The sequence below is a fragment of the Castor canadensis genome, chromosome 17, assembly GCF_047511655.1.
Source record: "Castor canadensis chromosome 17, mCasCan1.hap1v2, whole genome shotgun sequence".
In the NCBI taxonomy this organism is placed as follows: domain Eukaryota; kingdom Metazoa; phylum Chordata; class Mammalia; order Rodentia; family Castoridae; genus Castor; species Castor canadensis.
The window spans coordinates 6,102,909-6,130,088 of NC_133402.1; the positions used below are offsets into that span (position 1 = coordinate 6,102,909).

General features: G+C 41.3%; 1 protein-coding gene across 31 annotated transcripts in view; it reads left to right on the plus strand.

The window, feature by feature from the left end:
* Rbfox1 (RNA binding fox-1 homolog 1) overlaps window positions 1-27,180 on the plus strand; it is a 1,956,039-nt gene that overhangs the window by 1,755,851 nt on the left and 173,008 nt on the right. For 28 of the 31 annotated variants that reach the window (XM_074060407.1, XM_074060396.1, XM_074060397.1 and 25 more), the window contains one exon: window positions 26,109-26,351. In XM_074060407.1, coding sequence (XP_073916508.1) covers window positions 26,109-26,351 — 243 coding nt within the window. Of the gene's footprint in view, window positions 1-18,897; window positions 19,185-26,108; window positions 26,352-27,180 lie in introns of those variants that run through there. The other 3 variants (XM_074060425.1, XM_074060418.1, XM_074060424.1) reach the window with 3 other exon arrangements.

Consider the following 27,180-nt stretch of genomic DNA (forward strand, 5'->3'; position numbering starts at 1 on the left):
GCTGCATCCCTCTTTCCACTTTGGAGCTAAAAACCTGAGGATTAGAAAGAGAGTGGTGCATATTGTCCTTTCATGGTGGGAGGGGTCCTGGAATTGATCTCAGGGCTTTGCACTGAGCACTCTGAGCCACACCCCAGCCCTGCATTTTGTCCTTAAGTCAACAGCAGCATATGGAGATTAGACTTTTCCCTTTTTTTTTTGTGAGGCATGTACAGTGATTACAAAAGATAGAATGAATTGTTGCAGGTCAAAGTTGAAGGAGTGAGATGATGGGGCTCTTACTCCTGACATGTGTCTCCCCAAAATGCTTCCCCCCTTAAGGGTGAGAAAATGCAGGTCTGCATCTCCAGTGTTTCCCTGTTTCCTCTCCCCCTTTAAATCCAAGCCCCATTTATATGGAGTGAACATCTTCACCAAGTGTCTTCTGACTCCAGGAGGCTGTGGAATTGCCTTCCGTCTTCTGAGTAAAAATGAATTGGCAGAAATGTGTGATTTGACTTTTTTCTCCTTCTTCAAGGCATAGGCTTTTCTCATTACTGAGAAAAGAATGACACTTTGTCTCACCAAGAGCCCAGATATTCATAATAATAGCCATACACTTTCTGGTCCTGAAGCTACTAGCTCTGCCAGCCTTGGGGAGGCTCAGTGCTCTGCCAGGCTCCATCTCTGAAGAGATTAGATTTTCAGAGTCAGTATTGGAACTTGCATCCCCTCCCCAGTGTGGATTGGTGTGTGACTCCAGTTTCACTGTATGCAGTTCAGATTTCTTTAGCCAACCAAGCTGCCTTCTTAATTGGAGGGGTTGAATCTGATGGAGAATGGGTGCCACCCTCCACTTTTATGTGTTCATGGGGAAGAATTAAAGTAAGTTAAACTGACTTTTTTAACCTTCCAAATTGACTTGGGTTAGCAAATTCTACAATGGGGAGGGAAATAGGGCAGAGAAAACAGTTTGCTGTAAATATATTCTATTTTTATCATATTATTGTTGTACAGGGGATACATTGTGACATTTACAAAAGTGCTTACAATATATCTTAGTTAGATTTACCCCCTCCATCATTCTCCTTTATCCCCTCCCCCCATTCCTGGAATAGTTTCAACAGTTCTCATTTTTCCATTTTCATTTATGCGTACATGGTTGCTCCCCAGTTCACAAGTCCAACTCTGATTGAAGGAGGATTTTTGGCAGCCCTTAATAAACCTCAAATTGTCCATCAATTTCTAGCCTTGATAAAACAAGCTTTCCCATGTCTCAAAAAAGAGGAATGAGGGTCAAGCACAGTGGCTCACACCTATAAACCAAGCTACCCTGGAGGTGTAGATTAAGAGCATTGGGTTTTGAGACCAAACCAGGCAAAAAGTTAGGGAGACTCCATCCCAATCAATAAACTGGGAATGATAGCTCAAATTTGTAATCCCAGCTATGTGGAAGGCATAGCAAGGAGGGTCACAGTTCAAAGTCAGCCCTGAACAAACACATGTGACCCTATTAAAAAAAAAACTAAAGTAAGTAGGGCTCGGGGTGTGACTCTAGTGGTAGAGTGCTCGCCTGGCAAGGGCAAGGCCCTGAGTTCAAATGCTAATACCATCAAAAAATGGAGGAACTATAGTAAATATAATATAAATAATATATAATACGAGTATATTTAAATATGTTTACATTTATAATTTCACATAAATATATTTAATGTAATATAAATCCCATCGTCCTTCAGAAATAGTTTCTTTCTGTGCCCCTTTTTTTGGGGGGTGTACTAGGACTTGAACTCAGGGCCTTGTGCTCGATAAATAGGTACTTTGTCATGTAAACCCCTGTGCCAGCCCTTTTTGTGTTCGTTATTTTGGAGATAGGGTCTCACTTTATGCCTAGGCTGACGTGGTTCATGATCCTCCCGTTTGTGCTTCCTTGCATAGCTAGGATAACAGGCGTGTGCCACCATGCCCAGTCACTGGTTGAGATGGGGTCTTGTGAACTTTTTGCCCAGGCTGGCTTCCAGCAATGACTTTACTTATCTCTGCTTTCTAAGTAGCTAGGATTATAGGAATGCCCCACAGCAGTGCCTAGTCTAGCTTTCTTTTTATTCTCAGATGGTTTTGCTCTGATGCTAGACACCGTTACCATCCTAAGAACCCATGGACACTTTGATACTTCAGTACTTTTATTTCTTTTGGTGGTATAAAGCTTTATACTGAAATCTCTTCATCATCACACACTTGGAAGAATTTCAAAGCATGCCATCATCCCAGAGATCCATCACCTGGAAATTCTTTTTTGTTTGTTTGTTTTGTTAGTATTTCACCATGAAACTTCCCAGAAGATAGTACCACCTGGAGATGCTGAAAAGACAAAGAAATGTATTCACTGCTTACCATCCCCCCTCCCACCAACTGACCCTAAAATAATGTCATCAGCCTGCTAATTGTGCTAAAATATCCAAATAATGTGGTTTTTTTTCTAAAACACCCAGGAGCTCACCTTTGCTTATGCAGTAGTGCCATGACCATCTGCCCATCTTTCTTAGGTCTCATCCATACCAGCACTCAGGACCTTTGGTCATCTTCATTTTTGTTGTGCTGGAATGTACCATCTTGCTCTTGGCCTTGACCTGATATCTTAGGAAGGGACTTTCCTTAGGTTTTAAGATTCAGTCTGCTGGAGGGATGTGCCTCCATTGTAAGCAGATACAACTTTTGATGGTTGGACCAGACTGGGTATGGGGGTCCTTGGGATTTTCAGAATTCCTTTGAGAGATCACGTTATTCTTCCCTCTTCTTTGAGAAATAATCAAGGCATGCTTTTAAATGGTTTTCCTCTTTCTTTGCTCTCTTGCTCACATCCTCTCACTTTCAGCTCTCATCTGTTATTGTTGCTGTTTGTCAAGTTAGCAGCCTCTGTTGGATTATTCATTCTCATCAGATAATGTACCATTTGGGCTTGTGGTCCACTAAGCCCACCCATCCACCCCAAAATGACACATTATAACAATTCTTATATACTATGTTTATTTTCACCCAGTTTTTAAATAACGAGTGAAATGTTACTGTTTCTCATTCATACAGAAATTCCAGGAAGAGTGTTAATTTTAGTAATGCGCAACTTTTCTGGGTAAACTTCCATATCTGGTTAATTTTCATCCAACCACTCATGGATGCCCTGAATATTGATGAATATCATTTGTGTTGCTAATGCCTAGGCTGAGAAAACCCTACTCAGTTTACCTCTGTCACTTCCTAGCATCTGAATGTGTTCCATGCTTATATATTATGGAACCGGCTCAATTTTCAGTCTTAAATTTACCATGCCAATAGATGGAAAGAAGCTCTATAACAAACTGACTGCTTAGTATGTGTTTTTTTCCTTCTTTTGCATTCTGCATTTGTCATTATCAATGTGATCTAAGCAGACACAAAACTCAGTTCTTTGAGATGCATCCGCAGGCAGAACACTGCAAAATTTCAAGAGGACTGCAGACTAACAGCAAGAGGAGTCTATGTAGAAGTCTTTGTGTTTCTGTCCTTGGTGCTGAAAAATCCTGGGCATCAACTTTGGTGCCTTTATAAATTTAACAATATGATTGTACTTAAATGACTGTGTAACAAGGGATCAGGTGTTTCTCTGTGATCACCCTTTAGTCTTGTTTCCTCTGACTATAGATGTTATTGGTGACATAATGGGAGCTGACTGTTTCCTACCATGCAACTGCCTTCTCATGCCAAATGAGTTACTAGCTACATGGAGTTATTTACATAGATTAAAACAAAACACAATTAAAATTCAGTTCCTTTGTTAAATTTTCCACCTTTCAGTTGTGAAGTGGATTCATGTTACTTGTAAAAAGCATAGTTACAGAGTGTTTGCATGGTTTCAGAAAGTTCTCTTGCCCAGTGTTTCCCTGGAATTTCATCACTGTGACAGACTTGGACATGACCTCCCATATATCCAGATCTTAATCACTAGACTCTGCAAGTGTTGCTTTCTATGGTGAAAGGGACTTCACAGATGAGATTATGATAAGGATATTGAAATGGGTTATCCTGCATTACCCAGTTGGGCCCAATGTAATCACAATATTCCTTACAAGATTGAGGCAGAGGGTTTGGGGGCAAAAGCAGAGATACTGTAGCACATCCTGAAGTCAGAGGAAGGAGTCACAAGGCAAGAGTTTCATGTTTCTGCAAAAACCTGAGAGGGGGCAAGGAAATGCAAGCCCCTCCAAGCCTCTGTAAAGAAAATGGCCCTAGAAATACCTGGAATTTATATCACTGAAATAGGTTTTGAACTTCTGATCCCCAAGAACTGTAAGAGGATAAACTTGTGTTGCTTTAAGGCACTGAGTTTGTGGTAATTTGTGATAGCAGGTGTAGAAATATGTATTGTCACCATCATTTCACTAGATTCTTGCTTTCTTGATTTCAGTTTGTATTCTTGTGATTTTTTCCTTCTCAACTAGAGAGTTAGAATAGTTCCTTGGGTTATTTAAGGATCCAGGAACATAAGCAATGTCACCTTTTCCATTTGAGACACTCACATGTGTACCATGACTGATCTCTACTGGGCGTGATGATGCACACCTATAATCCCAGCCCTCAGGAGGCTGAGACTGGAGGATCTTAAGTTCGAGGCAAGCCTGGGGTACACAGCGAGACTTTGTCTCAAATGTACTTTATATTCTTGTATGAAAATAGAACAAAGAAACTTGTGGACATTGTTTTAAAAAGGGAGCAGGTGAATGGGGAAGAATGATGGTAGGGACGAATCTAACCAATATACAAAGTAAGCGGGTAAGGAAATGTCCCCTGTCCATCTAAGATATGCGAGTAACAATGTTTACCATACAAAACAAAACAAAAAGTGATGAAAGAATTTCAGGTACAATGAATCATTACTAAGAGTGGCTAATGGAGTCTTGCACAGTGTGTCATGAGTCACCAATGCCTACAAGAGGTTGTAACAGTTGAAGGGGAAGGAAATAATCCTCATAGCTTTTCTTTCTGGTTTTCTGGAGTGGGGTACTTGTCACTTACAGCTTTGGGACTGCATTGCTGAAGACACAGGTAAACATCCACTAAATGGCTTGAGCTGAATCAGAAACAAGGCTCATTCCAAAATCCAAAAGGCACAGTTCAGAGAGAACATTTCTGCCTTCCCTGCCACTAGGGGCTAGTAAGTTATTTTCCAAATGCATGACCACTGTGTGATCATGGGTTTGATGAGTCAAACTTAGTCTCAGTTCCTTCTTCCTGCTCTTCTCCTCCTGGCTAAGTTGTGATGGAATTTTTTTTCTGGAAAACTTTCCATCACCCAGTGTACATAGTCATCCAAGTCATTTCTCTTTTAAGTAACAGTAACAACACTAATACACAGAGATCATGATTATCATAACAAATATATATGAAGTGCTTACTTTATGCTAAGCATAGTGATAGGAGATGTATGTGTGCTGCCCAATTCATTGCACAAATTACCCGACAAATGGTATACTGTTACTTCTCTCATCATAATAGTGAGAAACAAAGGGACAAGGAGCCAATGCTACTTTTTTAACATCAAGCACCTTGCAAGAGGGAAAGCCGGAATCAAACAGTAGGCTTTCTGCTCTGGAGACAACTGGCCTTCTAGAACTTGACAGCGGTTTCCATTACCATTCTCTGAGCTCCTTAATGTCAGAAACCATGTTATCATCTTTTATTTTTGCTCCTTGTCTCATCAAAGAGCATAACTCATTTCTTAGGAATCCAACAGAATCTCATTGAAATTGCTCATGTAAATTTACATTTCAATACTTTAGATTCTTAATAAAGGCACCCATACAGACAGGAAAAGCAACAAGGAAAACACCTTGGAGATTTCCTACACAACAGGATGTAGTGGGAATATGTTGAGCTTGTTCATATTCCAGCTCTAGCATTTGCTAGCAGTGAGTCCGTGCACCACCAGTTATACCTCTCTTCTGAGCCTCAGTTTCCACTTCTTTCAAATGTGAATCATAATATCCTCTCAGAGTTCTTGAGAGGATTGGACAAGTTGATGGATAGAAAAGGCTTTATAAACCACCACCAGCATCAACACCACCATCACTATCACCATCACCATCACCACTACCACCACCACCATCTTCATTACACAACCTTTCATAGTATATATTCAAATGCTTGTCTGCAGTAATGACATTCACAGTAGACTTTGTTTTGCTTAAATGAATTTATATTCCAATGGTGAAATCTTCAATGTGTGCTTCATTTTAATTTGACCTCTTCAGTGCACTTATTAGAAAATATTATAAGCTGGCTCAGGAATACCAGGGTACCCTGGGTAACATAGAAGGACTGCATCTCAAAAGAGACACAGTTACAGAACACAAAAAATCTTTTCCTAATTTCATGTAATTCCTCCAAAGTGTCTCTTTTAGAGAGAAAAATCACCAGAATCATATTGAAGTGAAAAATTTTAAATTTAAAATTTAAATTCCAATTGCACATAGGAATGATTAGAAAAAGTTAGGATGAGAGACATCAGTAACTTTATTGGTACAAATCAATCCTCTTGAGAGGGAGTCTCTGGTTCCCTCGTCCTCCATCCCTGACCCTGTTTGTCGCTTTCTCTCCTGATGGACCACGCCCCTCTTTGTCCCCCATTTGTGTGCACTATTTCCTGTCTCCAACCTTGTAGCCTCTTTGTGGCCACAATGGTCTTCTTAAAACACAAATCTGGAACTCTTCAATGGCCTTTCATTACTTATATAATCCAATCTAAATCAGTTTATGTGGATTCCTTTTTCTCTCCATATGCCCTCAACATTATTTTCTACTCTTAATTCCTACTGAGTTCCTATCACACAGGTTCACTCATATAATCCCATTCTCTGTGTTCTTTTATATCCCAGCACTGCTGTATGTGGGTTTCCTCCCCCTCAGATTTCCTCCTAATTCACTCAAAATTCTGCTTAAGATTTATCTCAAACATGACACCCTGTGAGAAGCATTCAGTACCTTCCAACTCTGGATTGGGAGGCTTTTCATCTACCCCTTATAATAATTTGTGCTCATAAAATTCATGATTCTTGCTTTGATTATTGATTTTTCTGTACATGTATTCAAATTTCAATCTGTACTAAATCAAAGACTGGTTTTTTTTTTGTCTGTGAATGTATATTATAATATTGCAAAACCAGGTGCTTTGCTACCAGGAACCAGCATAGTAGGTAAAGTATCCCTAGTATATCTCTCAATGCCTAAAACATGGTCAAAAAGTATATATTGGATAGATGGATGGATGGGTGGGTGGATGAGTGGGTTGGTAAGTGGATGCATGATGTCCTACCATGGGTTCATGAGATTTAAAACAGATCTGGTTTCTTTGTGATCCAATCCAATGGATAACCTTGCAGAGGAAGATGAAACTCAGAGTATCTGCTGGTGCCTTTAGCATCCTGCACATCACCACGTGTTCAAGGGCTCTTCTCTGACCTCACATACAGTGAATGTCTGAGCTCTGCAGGCTATTTGTAGAGAGTTTATTTCATCTTTACAGAAAGCTGCCCAGTATAAATATTAGTCAGTTGATTTCACACAGAGTTAAAACAAGCTTTTAAAAGCCTTTTACCTCTCTTGTCCCCAAATAAACACTTTAGACAGATTTTAGAAGCCCTGAGAGCTTTGTTGGATTTGGTAAAGTGAAAGTTATGCTGTGTTCAGAAACAGACTTCTGTGAATGCTGTCTTGGAGTTGATACAGCAGGCAGGGTCAAGGACAGTGAAAGATTTTAGGTTGACAAAGTAAGGTAGGGTGGAAATCAAGGTTCCCTATTTGGGTGCATCTCTATGAATCCATTTCTAAACATGGTCACCTTTGGTGCCAAGATGGTAGCTTGCTGTGCTGTAGTGAGGACCAGGGACTTTGGAGTTGAAAAGTCTGTGTTCAATCCTAGCTCTGCTTATCTTCTAGCCAGTACTGAACATGACCCAATACAGGCTTTGTGGTATCCAAACCAATGAGATAACAGGATCTGGGGTAGGTAAAAATATCCCTAGTATATCTCTCAGTGCTTAAAACATAGTCAAGAAGTACATATTGAATGGATGGATGGATGGATGGATGGGTGGGTGGATGGATGGGTGGGTGGGTGGGTGGATGGATGGGTGGGTGGGTGGATGGATGGGTGGGTGGATGGATGGATGGGTGGATGGGTGGGTTGGTAAGTGGATACATGATGTCCTACCATGGGTTCATGAGATTTAAAACAGATCTGGTTTCTTTGTGATCCAGTCTAATGGATAACCTTGCAGAGGAAGGTTGAAGTGGTAAAGCAATTTCCTGGCATGAGAGGGCTCTGGGGTTTGATTCCCCAGGGAAGGAAGGGAAGAAAGAAGAAAGGGAGGGAGGGAGGAAGGGAGGGGCACATACGAACCATCTATGTAAGTTTTAATTTTTTTCACATTAAACAAAGTAAAAATAAATAGGTAAACTTAATTTTAGTATGTTGCTCAGCCCAATATATCCCAATATATAATCAAGAATATTTTATTTAACCCTCTATATGTCAACTATTATCATTTCAACATACAATCAAAATTAAACTATTAAAGAGACATTTTTGCATTATTGTTCCTGTCCTGTGTCACTGAACTTGTATGTGCAACTTATATTCATAGAACATCTCATTTCAGACCAGCCACATGTCACCTGTTTGGTGAATGTGCATAGCTAGTGACCACTACATTAGAACCACTATATTGTGAGACCACAATGTTTGCACAGATTTCTCTCTGAGAGTGCAATATTTGCTTCACAGACTGTAATTGAGGTCCTGTGCCCCAAATTTATCCTTCTAAGTGTAAACAAGAGTATAATCATCCTTAGCTGAGTGACTTGGCTGTTTTACTTCCACCATGGGACCTCCAACTCCATGATGTAGGGAGTGACTTCACTTAGCACTCCATCTCCATGGACTAGAATACAGAAGGTATATTAGTTTTCTATGGCTACCATAACAAAGAGATGCAAATTGTGTGGTTTCAATAGCAGAAATCTCTGGGCCCATTGTTCTGGAGGCCAAAAGTCAGAAGTCAAGATATTGGTAAGGATGGTTTCTTCTGAGAATTGCAGAAGAGAATCCACCCCTGCTTCTCTCCTGGCTTCTGGTTGTTTTCTGGCAAATACTTGGCATGTCTTGGCTTGTAGAAGCCTCACCCTTACCTCTACCTTTGTCTTCACAGGGCCTTTTTCTTATGTCTCCTCTGGGTCCAGATCACTCCCTTTCCTAAGGTGCCATTGTATCAGATTAGAGGCCCATCTCCTTATTCAGGTGTGACCTCATCTTAACTAATGATATCTACAGCCACTCTATCCTCAAATAAGGTTACATTTGAGATTCTGGGGGCTACATCTTCAATATTTGAATCTGAATGGAAAACAAATCAAACTTTTTTATTCAGCTACATGAATAAGAAAAATTGAGTATTAAGAGAATATTTTGGCTTCATTGAATAGGTTCCTAAGGAAGATAGACATGCTAGAGATCAAATAAAATCAGTTAGTGAAGGGAGTGAATTTTGCCCATAGACAGGTATACTCTGTAAAAAACATATTGCAACACAAGCACTTTTGGAAATACATTAAGGATGTTCTTTGGTGGCTTTTGAATTAAACTTACTTAATTTCTATCACCTTCACTTTCCTTACCTCTTTCTGCCTAGAGTTTTTAGAGAAATTAACTAGAATGTCTTAAGTTGCACACAATTATTTTGCCAGACGTCTTCCTTGTTAGCATCTCAGTGAAATTGCTCACTGTTGTTCCGGTTCCCTCTTACCTACAGTAAGACAAACTTGTTCTGCATTTCCAGAAGTGCATGGTCTTCCTTGGATCTAACCTGACATTACACAAAGCCTTTTTTCCCTTAAGTTAGCAGAGCTCTGTTCGACTCTAAAATGTGCCACTCAGCTCAGCATTCAAAGGGGCAGATGTTCTCAAAAGACCACACATCCTCAGATACAGAAAACAATATTTATGCACTGATCAAACATGCCTGAAGCATTTGAAACTCTCCAGGCTCAAGTGCTAGGTAGGTTGATGTCCAAACTTAGAAAGCCTCATGTTGAGATGAGTCCGATAACAGAAGTTGGGTCTTCTTTTAAGAAGATGGAACCCTTTGGTCTCAATCTCTCTAAAGATACTTTAAAAATAGGAATTCAATACTGGCAGACTTCTGTTTACTTGAGTTGTATTGAATTTGTAAAGCTAGTAAAGTTTTATTTCAGCTTTATTTTGATGAGATATCTGCCATTTTGTTTCAGTTGGCATGATGTCTGTTTTCAGCTTTTCTAATCTCCATGTAAAATCCTAAATCTCCAGTTTAAAGAGAGAAAGTGGTCTCCATTCCTCTAAGCCTATCGATATTGCTAGGCTTTGGAGGTCACATAGATGGAAAACTTAGGAAGTCATTTGGTGTGATAGAAATATATCTAGAGTTTGTATCTCAGCTAGAACATTTGTAAACTGCCTGAATTTGAAGATGTCAGTGAATTACCTGAGCCTCTGCTTCTTCCGTTAAGTGGGCATGAATGATGGACATCCCACCCACCTTCCAATATTGTATGTGAGGCTCAAAGAATCAGGTATAAATGTTCACAGTTACCTTTGCATCCTATCCCAGGCTGAGCTATGTGGTGATGGTGACAGAGAAGATAATATTATTCTGTCCCATGTACTTAAACTGACCACCTGCTTCCTTGGTTTATTTCTTCCACTTCAAGCATTTGAGTTGCTCCCTGTAGAAGGTAATATAATGGGTTTAGTTAAAATTATTAACTTCCTTTCTTTTTTCACCTCTTCTCTTTTCCCCTTGACTACCTTTATCTTGGCATGTATCATTCTTGCATTTACTCTTTGATTTAACCCAAATGTGGTGATCATCCACACTGTGCATGCCATGCTGGTAATCCTGTATATATGGTGTTCTTTAGGACAGACCTGTGTCTCTGCCATTAAGAAGCTCATATCCAGTAGACTAAATTTTCTAGGTCCTGTATTTTATAGGTGCTGTATTTAAGAAAATGCCCTCATTACTTTCTTTTACTATTTTTCATTGACTTTGCCACTCCAGGTGTGAGATATTTGTTCCTATTTTAACACTTCATTTGGCCTTCCTACATATTGTTTTTCTAGCCTGGTTGTTTTCTGCTCATCCTTCAACTCTCAGCTAAGATATCAGTCCTTGTGGAAAGCCATTTTTGGTCAACTCTTAATTGCTCATATTTTTCCTCTCATGCACATGTCCATTGTACTGTAAATCCCTGGACTACTCCATGACTTTGGCCAGCCTGAAACTATGGAAGTACCTAGGATGTATCTACCTTGTTCACCACTTTAGCCCCAGGTCTAGCATAGTACCTGCCATTTGGAATATGCTCAACACTTAGCAACTGAAACAACTGCAGAAATATCATGTTCTTGCTGATTTGAATAGTTCACTGCCCTTGCTTTCTGGCAGTCTCTTCTAATTTCATTTCTTCCAAGTTCAACTATAATTCATTTTATGACAGCCCTTTTTTCCAGTTGGCAAACTATTAGAGGCTAAAACTTATGCAACCCACAATGAATGACAAGGTCATATTTTATCATCTTTGCTGGTTGCAGTAACCAGATTAGACCTCTTCCTACAAGTGAGGGGAATGCAAGCTATCCAATATTTATCATGTCAAACACCTGATTACAAATTGAGGAAGAACAGAAAGGGAAGGTGAAAGGTGCTTATGACAAGTGCCCACCCAAAACGAGCTTACAGTCTTGGAGAGGCCTATGATTTCCATGTGAACAAACAGCATAGTTTAAATTGCCCTCAAATTTTTGGTTTTATAAATTGATTAGAAAACTTCACCTGAGAAGTTTAAACCTTCAACTTCTTTCCCTTCTTACCTTTCGGCTTTGTCCCTTTCACTAGCTTCATCCTGGTATGGGTCTCTGTTGCATTTACTCTTTGATTTAACCAAAGTGTGATGATCTTATACATACGATGTTCTCTAAGACAGAGGCCCAGTAGTCTGAAGGTCTTTAGCTTGGCCCTTCTTGCTTCTTGCTTTCTTTTACTTTTACCCCATTGATTCTGCCACTCTAGGTATGAATACTAACTGTATCATGCCCCCTCAAAGTCATAGAATGGTTTAGGCTGTGTTTAAGTGTTCAGCTTTGGAAAGAGGCTGAGGAAGATAAGTTGACTACTGGGAGTAGGCCATAAGCTGTCATGAGGTTAGAAAACTTTATAATGTGGTATGAGAAGACACGATTCTGAGTGTATCCATGCACATAAAAATACACCTTCCCTCTGGTAGACTATTGCATTATCTATAATATTATTCCAATGAATAGAGTACATAGTTCTCTTTTCAACAGTGTGACTTAAAGTTCTCAATTCTTCAAACCTAGAGTCAACTCAGTGGCACTCTTATGAGATATTTTCCTAAGAAACATCTACAGTGAGGCTATGTCTCTTCAGGCTACTTGGTTTGTATGTGTATTGCCCTCATCTCTTACAAAGAATGTCTTCTCACCCCAAATCCATCAATGCTCCAGTCTAGAAGCAGGCAGAGCAGGATGCTATAATGGAGTAAGTAACAATGAAATTATCCTAAATCATATATGCAAGGTAACTGTAAAAGAGCTATTGAAGGGGACAAAATCCATCCGTTAATTTTTGTGAATTTTGCTAAATGTACAAGTACCAGTAGTTGTAAAAGTCATTTAAATTCATCTTGAATATGGATTTGACACTGAAGTTTACCCTGGTGGTGGTAGTGGGAACTGTTTTCCTCCTTTCCTTAGAAAAAAGTGGGATTGTGAAAAGAGAAGGATTGTGAAAGTCTGTTTAGGATTGAGATTTTCTCCATATCCAGGAGGGGAAGAATCTTTACTGAATTGTAATTTTAAAAGCATTTCTAGGGCTAGAGTGCCTGCCTAGCAAGCTGGAAGCCCTGAGTTCAAACCCCAGACCACCAAAGGAAAAAAAAAAAAGGCATTTCTCTTTTCCTTTCCCTATGAAAACAGGTTTTGCCAGTATTTATTTGCATGGTTGGATTTTTCTATGTGTTCATCTGCCCTTCTGTCTATGCAACTATATTTGTGATGGTGGTACGAAGCTCCAGAAGTCATTCAGAGATGAATGATGATGGTGATGGTGTGATGGCCATGGTGGCAAAATACCCACAAGTAGCTGAACTTTCACTGCCATAACTCGTAGCATTCACAGCAGTGTAAAGCAGAATCCTGTTCCTGGTTTAGACACTACATCTTTGTTATTCAAGAAATTCTCACTGGGTAAAAATGAATGAAGGGCACCCAAAACCTTCCTCCACATTTTTTGAAACTTTCTGTGAATCTGTAATTATTTGCAAATAAAAAGTTAAAAATACTAGTGGTCAGAAGATTAGACTTGGGTTCAAAATGGGATTAGTACAAATTTCATCCTTTACTTTTGGAGTGAGAGTGACCTTGGATAATTTGTTGAATCTCTAAAAGCTTTTGGTCTATGAAATGAAGATAACATTTGTGCCCTCATTTTGGGGCTATGGGTTACATTGAGAGAGTTACATTTTTAAAGCATCTAAGCAAAATAGGCATATGGTGAAGCTGTCTAATTATATTACTGTTTTTTTAAATCAAGAATGTTATTAGTATCATCATCATCATTAATATTAATTACCCTCCTGAGTTCGGATCGCTGGATGGCAGGAACAAAGAACCTGTGCCTTTTTGGTAATTCCAATTTTGTCTTGGATGCTCCATGATTTATATGTCTCAGAAATATTTTGTGATTGAATTTCCCCACTAAAACCCTTACAAATATCAGTTTTTCTCCCAGTACACAGAGGTTAAATATAAATCATGAAAAGAGCCTCAGATGTGGAGGATGGCTTGGATTTGAGTTTGAATCTGCAATTTCATAGCATCAAAAATTATGCTTCCTTTATCTGAAAAGTAGGTGTGCTGAAATTCAGTTTATTCACAGTGCTCTTGTGCAGATGAAGTTAGATGATGTATATGAAGTGATTATCATTGTCTGGTACTTAGAAGGTACTCAGTGAATAACAGCTGCTCTGGGTGTTCTTTTGTATTCATAAAAGAAATTAATCAGCTGTGTGTAACTTTTTCAGGTGAAGCCTATGTTACATGACTCTCCAACGAGACATCCTGAAGGACTATGTTGGATTTCCAATGGGGACAATTTTGTACCAGTGCAGAGCAATAGTTGATGATATTGACCTTGTTTGCAGGGCCCTGGGGTACTGAGTGAGTCAGAGAACATCTCAGTGTGAGTAGGTATGAAGGGATGAGCTTGGGATTCATTTTCCATTACACAAAACATTCTGAGTGTGTGTGTGTGTGTGTGTGTGTGTGTGTGTGTGTGTGTGTGTGTCCATCACACACTGAGAAGCTTGAGGCAACAGTGATAAAAAAGAAAATAAACAAGCAAGTAGATAGAGACGATTTCTGTACTCAGGAAGTTTGCAGTCTAGTTTGAAGCAAATATTAGAATATGGATAGAATGTCAAGTTTGATACAAAGGATAAGCAGGGTCCCTGTGAGCTCCTGGAGAAGTGGTGAGCAAGATGAGGAAGCCTCTCTCCTTCAGTGCCCAGTGCCCAGTGCCTCCTGTTGGGAAATTTCCTTGCTCCAGAGATTTCTAAGTTTTTAACAGACAAGCACATTTCCTGGAAATATCAACTCAGAAGCAACCATATCTAGGTTCCTGATTTGTGCAAAGTGCCATAAATATTTGATTGTCACTAACTTTTAAGCAGTGGAGAAAAACAGCCTCTACATTGCCTTCTGTAACTCCAAATGGAAAATCAGGAAAGAACATTTTGCAAACATGACACCTCGTCTTTGCAAGCCTGCCACCCACTCAGTAGGTTTGTTTCTGGGGCTGGTGTTTGTCAGCCACAGCAAGATGGTTCTGTCCTCTCTGAGCTTCCCTGTCCAGGCTGGGAAGTGAAATGAAACAAATTGCTTTCACTGGAATCTGTGATGTCAATTATTGTTATCATTGCTGTTATCTTTGCTGTTTGTTGTTGTGAATTATGGCCTGAGGGTGACTTCTGAGTTCTTAGTGTAAGAGGTGTTTTTCCATAAGCCAGCAGAGTTAGGGGTCTAAGTATTGCCTGTTGACCTAAGTGAACCCACCTCCAACTGTTTAAGAATATAGAGTACGGGAGTATGACAGATTTGGGTCACCAGTACTTACTAGTTGTGTGAGTATGAACAGGTAACTCCACCTCTCTTGAAAAAGAGGATTATGGTATGCCTCACAGTGTGTTCATGCTAAGTGAGATAAGGCAAGCAAAATATTATTGAATTTTGCATAATTGATACTTAAAATAGTATCAGTACATAGTTAATATTCAAGAAAAGTTTTATTACCATCATGACCATTATCACCACAATCACCACCAACACCGTCATCATTATCATCAGCACTACCACCACCACCTCATCAACACAAACATCATCAATGTAATCATTACCAACATTATCACCAATACCACCACCACCATCAACCACCACCACCTCTAGCATCATTACCGCCAACACTATCACCATTATCAGCAGCTCATCAATGTCAACATTGTCAACATAATCGTCACCACCACCTTCAATACCACCACCATCATCAACATCATAATTGTCACCACTATCATCATCACTACCACCACCTCCATTATCACTACCACCATCACCATAATTATTATCACCACCACCACCATCACCATTGGCACCAGTATCATCATTAACACCATCACCATTCTCATCTTCACCATTATCATCACTATCAACACCATCTTCATCTTAGCATGTATTCAATAACAGGCACTCATCAATAAGGCAAAATTAGGTTATAATTTTGGTTCTTCCTCTAACTAAGTTACTAGTTCTCATATACTAGGAAATAAATTTTTACTTAGCATCCCATCTTTCTTATTCCTAAAAGGGCCTATAATATCTACCTCCTGAGGATTGTGACCATTAAAGTGGTTGATGCAGATCAGGTGGGGGTCCAATGCACCCACCCTCTCCCTGTGTTCTTCAGAGACAGAAATTTGTGAGACTGGAAAGGACAAGTTTCATCCACACGATGGAACATGTGTGCTGAAGGCTCTTCTACATCATAAAACATATTCCTATAGATTATCTCCCAAAAGCATCAGAAGAACCTCATTGAAAAAGAGAATCTCCATCACTATTTATATCTTATGAACAAGGAAACTAGGCCACACAAAGGTTGGATGACTTGCCAATAGTTCCACCAGGATGCTCTTGACTTTTAAATATTTGACATTGGTCCCATGTCACAGCATTAGTAAAAGGTTAGATGGTAACAAGCACTGGAAATTACCTAGCATCTTGGGTTCTTTCTTTTATTTCTATCGCAATCCATGAAAGATTTTACATGGCAAACCAGTTTACCTACACAACAGTGTCATGAAGCAATGCTGTCTTCCTAGCTGTTCTTTTCCCATGTGGCATAGTTTATTTTACTTGAAAAGTGACACCCCACCTGGATTTCACAGCCCAAGGAGTCATCACACACACAGTTTGAAAAATGCACGAGATTTTTTTATTTGATGTTTTTCTGATATTGTATATCAGAACGCCCCCGAGGGACCTTTTGAAGGTGCCTTGGATTGGTTCTTACCCATTGAGATTCTGAAGCTAGAAATCAGTCCCAGACCTTGCATCTGTTTTTGTTTGTTTTTTTTAAAGAACCATCAAGAAACTATGGGTGAAGGATCATGTCCTGTTGCATGGATAAGGAACCATGTCCAATCGCATTGGTCTGATTGTTTCTACCTGAAACTCTGTGCTCGGTTTAGCTTGTTTTGTTTATTTATTTAATTATTTTTTAGTAGTTTCCTCATCACCCCTCAGAATATTTGTACTTCCTCTAGAGAGTTTGTCACCTTGATCTCATTCCTCTTTTCCCAGGTTGTAGGACAAAAAAAAAAAATTGATTTTGCAATTATCAGTGAGAAAAAGAGATTGGGGTCTTGACTGTGGCTCCTGTTACCACATGGTGAGCTGGAGTAAGGAGCTGGGGTCTCTTGGTTAAGCATTTCAAAGAAAGGAGCCAACACATTCCTTTAAGGAACTTGAATGTTGCTGCCTTTAACCCTGACTTCCTGCTGTGTTGGAGGAATTTCCAGGGTGTGATAGGAAATGAAAATCTAAGGATAGCACAAGTACTGCTTATCCAGATTTTCTTTGTAACTTTAGGAAGCTCTGAGCTAGTACATATGAGACAGGCCAAGAGAAAGCTTGAATTCTTACAGGCATCTTCTTCTGCTCTCATGTCCTACTCTCATCAGATTGAGTTGCACATGTAATCACTTCAGAAACCCCATCCATTCCCTGCAGTTGGGCACGAACTCTCTTTCCACAGTGCAGAAATTCAGCAAAAAGTAGTTGTCCAGAGAAAGGGAGGATGGGACTTTTGAAACCTGTCCCTAGATAAGCAAGAAAGCCATGACTAAATAAAAACTGAAATGGTCTTGATGCTTCTCTCTGGTTGTTGCAGTTTTGATAACAAAGGAACAACAAAGGATTTATAGTTTTAAATAAAATGGCTGTCTTCAGCATCAGTGCTGGGCTTCACCAGGGAATTTTTTGTATGAAGTTTTAATTTTGCTCAGTGGGAGAGAAGAAAATACAATGTGCTAAGGAGACAAAAGTTCAAGAAAGGTGCCAGGTATGGTGGTGCATGCCTATAATCCCAGTACACTAGGGAGGCTAAGGCAGGAGGATGACAGGTTCAAGGCCAATGTGGGCTATATAAGCAAGACGGTGTCTCAAAATCAAACTAAAAAACCAAACAAATAAACAACAACAAAAATAAACCCAAAAAAATAAGAAAAGAAGGCAGGACCTCTGTGCTTTTCCAACATAGCACTTGTTATCTTTGCTGGGATTTTGTGGGCATCTGTGAGTTCCATAACTGAAAATCTTTTGCCACACTTCAGAGTAGGGTCTATAGGGACAAAGATAGTTTTGGATTCCACTTGCCATTTTATTGAATGTGAGTGAATGAATCCATTTATTTAATGCAAAGTGTAAACCAAGCTCTGTGTGTGCCTCTTTTGCTGCAATTTGATTTTTCATTTAATCCTCACAATAATATTATGAACTCATTCAATGATGACACAGAAGCAAACACTGGAGTGCACAGTGTTGGGAGAGCTTTGTCTAAGATCACACAGCCAGACTGGAAGTGTGGCTAGAATGCCTGCCTAGCAAGTGTGAGTCCTGAGTTGCATACTGCCAAAAGAGAAAGGGAGGGAGGGAAGGAGGGAGAGAGAGAGAGAGAGAGAGAGAGAGAGAGAGAGAGAGAGAGAGAGAGAGAGAGAGAGAGAGAAAGAAAGGAAGGGAAAGGAAAGGAGGAGAGGGAGGGTAGGGAAGGAGAGGGAGAGTCACACAGTCAGTCAAGTAGCCAGATCTAGCAATTCTGTTACAGTATTTTAACATCAATTTCCAATTAATCGTGCAGCTTTGTTATAAATTCATTCGCTCTGATATTCTCATGTTTTTTTTTTTAAAAAATTTACCTATGCCCTTAGCTCTCTGAGCTTCCTTTATTCCTCTTCTCTCTCTTCCCGTCACCCCAAATACCTCCTATCTTGCCTCTTTAAAAAAAAAAAAAAGTAGCAAGCTCCCTGGTGGAATTTATAACTTTGCATGCCATATATTTAGTTTAGTAATGAAAAATTCCAGCTTCAGGCGATGCATAGAATAGCATTTCTAATGTTTTTTAAACAGCTATTAATGGAGGAGTGCTGTGTGTGCGCGCGCACGCACGCGTGTGGTGTGTTTTCCCTTCCTCGACTTGATCATCCGCTCAGTGGTGCGCTCCAAAACCCAGAGCAGCAGCCAGAGGAGGAGCGAGCCGTGATTGATGGGCCAGGCCTCCCTTGCTGAAGAGTCCCATCTGGGGCTGGTTTGGGGAGCAGTCAGATATTGAGCAGAAGGTCAGCCAGGCAGCCTGGGCTCCCCGTGCATCAACACCGCGATCATCTGCGCGGTGCCCAGCGTGCACAGCCTCACTTCTAATCCAGCCTTGCGTTGGGCAGATGCTTTGTGGTGTGGGACCAGAACAGCTGCTAAGTTTATGGAGGAGGGCGCATGCGGTATGGTGCCACAGGTACGCTTGCTTCCTTTTAATTTTTCCATGGAAATTGTGGTTTGAACGAGATGGAGGGCTTTCCTTACATTAAGTCAGGGCTCTCTGGAATACAGAGTTTGCATTGAGTCGTGCCCAGCAGGAGGAGAGGAGTGTCAGTGAAGTGCGTGCGTGTCTGTGCGCTCACACGCGTGCATGTGGGCCCTCTGTTCTGTGTGGGAACTGAGCTGATTTTAGGAGCAGCAGGTTAATGGTGTCATTTTGCATTTTCCTTCTTTGTTCCTACTTCCCTGGGGCATGATGCAGTTTACCTCATTTTAGTTCAGTACAAGAGGCTTTCTCTGAATATGTGCAATTTCTTGCCAGAGAAGTAGACCCGGCTGCTAAACAAAAGTAAAACAAATTGTCAGCCAGACAAAAAACAGCAAGGAAGCCTTGGGGAATGGATAGTTTCCTCTAGCGAGTCCACAGGGTGGGGGTGAAGGGGGTGGTGGGTCTCACTACGGGGGCTACAGATATCCTGGACTGTGTGGACAGGTACCATTAGTGGGCTTAATAGGTCTTGACAGTTTCTGTGTGTTTCTTCATTATAAGGCCTGGGTTGAGTCCAGGAGAGGTTCTTCAGGGCAAGAAATAGACTGGAGATGAATAAATTCCAGAAAAAAGAAGGAGGGGGCGTTCAAGAAATTTGATCATTAAAGCTGGGGAAAGCATGCCCCATGTGCAAGCACCCAGAAAAATCCTTGACTAATTTTCAGGCTCACCTTGGTGGCTCTGAAAACAAGCACTTTTTCCTTCTCAGTGAAAGTCAGGCGGTTATAGTGAAAAGCACAGGCCGTTTCGTGCTCTGCCACGTAAGGACTATTTCTTAGTTGAAATGTGGTTTGCATTAGATTTTGAGCCAAACTATTTTGCAAAGTCGGATTGGCTGCCTGCCGCCCTTTTTTTTCTTATTAGTTCTCAAAAATTACTTCATTAAACCATTCAGGGCGATGAATGGGAGAAGGGAGATGTTTGGTGAAATAAAACTAACAACTCCATCACAGGAGCCCCCACCTAGAGAGAAAATGAAGGGTGCAAATGTGTCCCAGTGACCATACAGGCATAGTTCTGTGAATGTATGCACACAGGCTACTGTAAATCGTGAGATTACAGTGTTTGTCTTAAAACAGCAATAATACTCTATTTCATGCTTCAGTAAAATACTTAAATTGAAATGACTTTTCTTTGGCCTTTAGGAATCAGACTTGGTTGCATTTATTAATCTGTTTGCTCTTGGTAACAGAGTGAAAACTACCCATCATGGCATCTTGGGTAATAATGGAGTCCATACCATCACGCTGTTTTCAAGTTGCTCTAATTGATTAACAAGCTTGGTGGATGAGGACAAGGAAGTTGCGTTTACTTTTATTCACACAGAGGTTCTTTATTTCAACCTTCTACTCAATTCTGCAGCAGAGACCCTGGCCTCTTTCCATCCCCCCTCCCCCTATTTTGTGGATTTAGCAGCAACCCAAGAAAATTCTGGCACTGGAAACTGGATGTTGAAATTTCAGGAGCTCTTGAAGTACTCACTTAGTGATGTGGGGGATACTTGCAAAGCAGTCACCTCCCCTTCAAGGAGGGACACCCACAAGCACCCTGTCTCTGCAGATATCTGACTTTCTCCAATTGTTCTATTTATTTAGGGAACATTGTGGGGGGGTGGCATTCACATCAAGGAAGACAGCAGCTTTTGCAAATGAGGGAATGTCTGGCCAGAATACTCCCAATAATTTTGCCTGTCACTATCCCTGACATGAAGGTGGCTTCTGCTTTCTACCAGGAGCCTGGTCATGTGCCCAGGATTTGCCATGACCTGGAGTGGAAAAGGTGCCCTTCTTGTTCTTCATGTATTTTTCCAGAAAATATGTTTCATTTGAGCTAAGACTCTCAGAAGATCACTAGAGAGGGAACAAAGGCATCTCTGAAGTCATTTGAAGGTGAAAAATAATTCCATAGGAAGTACAATGATCTTAATTAAATATTAGCTGTAATTAGCCTAAAGTGCAAATGTTGGGAATATTAATTAGGGTCTCTGTGGAGCGGCTGTCAATGTTAATAAGTAACTGTAGGGGGTCCCACCAACATCTGTCTGAGAGCTCCAGGTACAGGATGCATCCTAAAGCCCTGTGTACCTGGACACTGACTATGGGTTCCTTGGCCCACCATTGCCTTGGTCCTAAGAACTCAGTACCCTGTGTCTGCCAAAATGGCACAAGCCTTGGGAGAATTGGGTAGTTTGATCTGATCTTAGTGATGCCCTTAGTAGGCCCTGGCCATTACTAGGGCAGAATCTGAGGATTCTGATCCAGGCTTCACATTTGAGATGGTACTCTGTTTTCCCAAGCCTCTGTCCCACGACTTGCCAAGGAGTCACTTTTCTCATCTGGCAAGCAGAATGGTTGGCACCTTTGCAGAAAATACCCCAGTGCCTGACTTTCCTACAGCAAGAGGTGAAAATAGATTTGGGGGTTAAGGTGTATGTGATGGAGAGAGGTTTGTTTATTCAAGAGTAGGAACCAACCTCCTCTCTTGTCAAATGAAGGTTGAAGATGGCTTTGGGTTCAGTTCCTGGCTTCCCAAAGAATGACCTGTAGCTTTGACCTTGAATGATTATCTCCCAGGTCTGGAGCAGTTTTGACTCCCGAGTTGAGTGGGATTAGAGTTGCCATTCAAGCAGAGCAGGGACTCAAGAAGTCAACACTATTAACACATGGGGCCAACAGGTAATACTTTGTGGCCAGGGACTGTTCTCTGCATTGTAACACCCTACATTTAGCCACATCCCAGTCCTCCACCTGCTAGTTGCCAGGAGCACAGCCTTCCCCAGTTGTGACAACCAAAAATGTCTCCAGTCGTGGCCTTATGTCCCCTGGGAAGCAGCCATGCCTTTTAAAGAACTGATTCACAGTACACCATAGAGTGCCAGGCATCCACCAGTCCTGAGGTGAAAGATGGTGTCACCATCCTATCTTCTGAGGACTTTGAAGAGAAGGAGCTGAGAGGCCCAAGTCCATGGTAGACCCTCTCATAAGGGCCTTTCTAAGTTTGCAGCTTATGCTTTTACACATCAGGTATCTGGAGATAGAAAGAAAATTCCAAAAGAGACTCTGACTCACTCTTTGTACCATCCTCAACACTGCTGGCCTGCAGGGCCAGCTGAGATCAGCCCTTCTTGGGGCTTTCTGTGTCTTCCTGTTTCATTGCCAGCTTTCTGTCCTGCCCAAAGTATTTATGCAATGATGTCTCCTTTCAGTCATTGTCCCCCACATATAATGTTATTTGGTTTCAGTCACTAGGAAACTTTTCCTGCATGGACCCCAGGAGCTAATAGTTTAAGCTTTTTGGGTCATACAACCTCTCTCACAACTATTCAACTCTGCTGTTGTAGCACAAAAGCAGACACAGACAATATGTGAACAAATGAACATGGCTGTGTCACAATCAAACTTTATCTATTTTTTTTAAAAAGCAGAGGGTCAGATTTGGCACATCTGTCATATGCTAAGCCCCCTCCTACTCCTCCTACCCTATCTCCTCCTGCTGAATTGAACTCTATAGAGACCAGAGTTCATTTTTCAAGCAGATACTCTCTTAGCAAATGTTCATAAATGTCACTTTGCAGCAAGCATGCTGCAGGGGGCTGGGGATGGGACAGTGAACATGGCACAGCCTCCTCTCATGTCTTCACGGAGCTTGCAAGAAATAAGCAAGCAATGGCAATGCTTGGAGTTATGTGAGGTGTGGCCAGAGGCTACAGTGGGGCAAAGAGCACAGGCAACTCATCTGGGTGTTAGAGAAGCTTGCAAGAGGAGGGACTCTTGATCTAGACCTGGAAAAGAAGAAGGGGTTTGTCAGGAAAGGGTAGGAGAGCTTTCTAAGCCGAGGGGGCAGTGAATGTGAAGACTTGATGGTGTGGGCAGGGTGGCTGGCTTCTCATGTGCCTGACCTCAGGCTTCAGAAGGACAGGACCTCCTTCTTTCCAATAGAGCACTCAGATGCTACCAGGGGACCATGGCAGTGTTGCATGAACATTTGGGACTGTTTTATTCTTCCCAAGATTTCTCTGTAGTGACAAAAGGCTTCTGGTCATATGCGTTCCTGGTGAAAGTTGTTTTCTGTGGAGGAGAAGGAGGGACTCTGTAGCCTTCAAGTGACTGTTGTCTCTATCAGGCTATGTACTCATTCTGTGTTCTCCTATGCAGCCACACCTATGCCACAACTATGCAGTTGTCGCAAGTCTGTCTCTCAGTTCAAAGATGCACCAGGTAGAAGGTCATGGAGGTTGGAAACACACACCTGGACAGAAACCTATTCTTGCACCATGAATTTCCTTTTAGAAGGATCTCAATATTCCAGTGTTTAGGGGACTTTTGTCAGCTATAAAGAGGTAGGGTTGCCATGAGATTTCTGTACACAAGGCTATATTCCTTCAGTAGCCTTAGAAAAGAAAAGGATTCTAGTTTAATAATGAAACAGCAGAGGATTTTTAATTAGTCAAGATCCTTTGGGTTAAAGGAGCAGAAAAACTATGGCAAAGAATACAATGTTTTAGTTATGCAAGATGAATAACTTTTTGCTGGAGAGCAAATACACAGCCTGGGGGTAATAGTGTAAAATACTGTATTTTATGGTTGAAAGGTACTAAAAGGATATATCTTAAATTAAATCTCACCACACATGAGCACTCATGCACACATGCAAATCGGTAACTATGTAGAGGTGATAGGTGAATTAATTAGCTGGGATGTAATATTTGCACAATGTACACATATATCAAAACATCACATTATACATCATATATATATATATATATATATATATATATGGCTTCTTGTAAACGGTATCTCAGTAAAGCTCCTGAAGAATTGGATACTTACTTATCTATGTAACCAAAACAAATAGGTGTGTTACTAACTGGATTGAAGCATCCCATGGTATGATAGGGACGGGAACACCTCTCTGTTCCTCAGGTCTTTGGCCCATTTACCTGAGGGTTACCTCACCTGCAGGTAGGTCTTCTTCTAGCAGTTCTTTGCAGCTCCAGATTTACTTTACTTCTGCAGCTGACAATCATAGTAGGAAGAAAATTTATTTCCAAAATTTGTAGCACAATTCCCAGGGTGGCAAGGACACATTGGTGTGACCAGAGCGTATAATCCTAATGGACTCGTGAAATAGATGACCATGAACCCAAATCCCTGTGACTACAGGGAGAGGAACCTTCTGATTGTCAGGATGGTGTGACGTGACCATATGTAGCAATGAACAGGGCCTGGATGCAGCCAACTCTGTACCATGTGGACTGAGTGGGAATGACACTGGGGTGCTGTCCATGAAGAACTAAGAGTGTAGACTGAACAGCAGTGGCAAGAAATGTCCACCGTGTTTTCCAAAGGAGAGATGGGGTCACTGCACAAGTGTAGCTACGGAATCTTGATGCGGGCTGATCCTCCACGGCCTACATTGCTGCCAGAAGTTGTTAGAAAGAAAGGAAGAGGTGTGCGCCTTTGTGCTCAATGTCACAGATATTTGGACAACTTAGTCTGGAGAGGCAGGAGACTGTAGAAGACTTTAAACTTATCCTAAGCTCCTTGGCTTCCAAATACCATCTTTAATTTTCTAATGAAGGGTCATCTGTAGACAATTGTGCAAGCTCTGTGTGCTCGTCTGACCTCCCTCCCCCATCATCATTTTGCATTCCTTACTTTAGCAGAATCAGCTCAGGAGCTTTGGTGGCGGGTACTGAGATGGGAGCCACCCTGACATTTTTGCCCTGGAATCATTACAAGAGGGCTAAAGTAGCATCTAATTGACCGCAGACACTGTGAGAGACCGCTATTTGGTGTGCTTAATTGCTAAGCTTTTTTTCTTTCTCTCTTTTTTATTCTTTTGACTATTCTTTATGTGTCTCTTGAGACCATGGAAAATTTAGACCTCTAGGCTACTATTTCTTATGCCTTGTGCAAGTGTGTGTGTGTGTGTGTGTGTGTGTGTGTGTGAGAGAGAGAGAGAGAGAGAGAGAGAGAGAGAGAGAAGATTTTAGAGTTATGGGGGTGGAGGTGGAGGGAGAGAGAAGTTTCCTGAAATGGAAACATTTGAATTCAGGGTGTTTTTTTTTTTTTTTTAATTCTTTTGACTTGACTGTAATTATCATACTGCATGTTTAGGCTGTAACTGAAGGGTGAATTGTTATATAATATCCTCTGCTTATTTTTTTAAAAATAAGAGATATGGGGGGAGAGGTGTTGACTAAAGAGAGTAAGAGTTAAGTGCAGCACTTAGCATAAAAGCTGAACAGGGGAACAGCTGTGTAAATTATTTCCTGAATTTTCACTGCCTAGGACCTGTTAGCACGCAAACACCCTACACACGCGCGCGTGCACACACACGCAGGTACACACACACAAGCAGGGAGGCCATTACAAGGACCCTCCCCCATCCCATTATGGGAGCCAAGTCACATAAAACTTTGATTAAATTCAAATGCTTAGATGAATTGTCTCTCCACTCAAGACCACACTCCTTCAATTTAATCTCCCTTGGCACTTTTAAGTATCAAATCACAGCTCCGCTATCACTGTGGACAACACCAGGCTCCCACTTTCCAAAATGGGAATGAAATAGGGAGGAACTGCCAGAAAAATCCAATCCAGCAGTACACAGAACTTCACCACCTTGATGACTTAGGGAAAGTGACTTTGTTGTTCGGTGCCTTGGTTTCTGCATCTGTAAAATGGGGGTTCGGGGGGATGGTATCCTGGTGAGGTTGGAGGGGCTGGTATGGAAAGTGTTCAGGAATGGAGCTGCTGGGCTCCTGTGTAAGGTTCAGTTTGGAGCTCGCTCATGGTTTTCCCTCCCTCCCTCTCTCTCTCTCTCCCTGCTTCCCTTTTCATTTTCTAGGGTAATCAGGAAGCGGCAGCTGCCCCGGACACGATGGCTCAGCCTTATGCTTCAGCCCAGTTTGCTCCGCCTCAGAATGGCATCCCCGCGGAATACACGGCCCCTCATCCCCACCCCGCGCCAGAGTACACGGGCCAGACCACCGTCCCCGAGCACACGTTAAACCTGTACCCTCCCGCCCAGTCGCACTCTGAGCAGAGCGCCGCGGACACGAGCGCGCAGACTGTCTCCGGCACCGCCACAGTAAGTGAGCGCTGCGCTCTGGGGGGCCGCCAGGCAGGTGCCCAGGCCCTGCCAATGGCAGCACAGGTGCACCCCGTGTACCAGAGACTCTGGGGAGGAATATAGGCATCCTTTCCTGTTCTTTAAGTCAACTCATCTTTCACTGGCTACATTTATTGATAAAAGGAGACACTCACCTGTCCCATTCCTATGGAATATTTTTAAATGGTCTTACAGATATGTAATTACATACCACAAAATTCACCTTAGATGTACAATTCATGATTTTTTTAAAGAACATTTGCAGTTGTGCAACCATTGCTCAAACCTGACCTTGGAACATTTCTACCATCCTAGGAAAATACCTTGTGCTCATTTTCATCCAGCCTTCTGAGTCTCAGCTGAATACACCGGGGACCCACCCATGTTGTGTGTTGTTTCTCTTGTTTCTGGATTTTCCTTGCTGGGCCATAAGGAAGTGAGAGGGCATGTATTGCAAGAGTATTTTCTTGTATGAGATAGTTTTGGTGGGCAAGAGAACTATTCTGTTTCTTAATGTCGTTGAATACAGCAAAAAGAGTGTAATCCAGTGAATTAAAAATAAGCAAACAGAAAACAAAAGAATTATTTTATCAGTACCATAAATGAAAATCAGTATCATGGCTAGGAATCAAAGATAACTGTAATATACTAAAAGTAGGTATATTAAAATTAAAGTGTTTGCTTGTTCTACCTACCATACTCATGTAATACCGTAACACAGGTAGGCCCACACTTAGGAAAGCTTGTTCTTATAGATTTCCTCACCCCAAGCCTCTTAGAGCTACAAGCAAGTCTGGCCTTTCTTTCT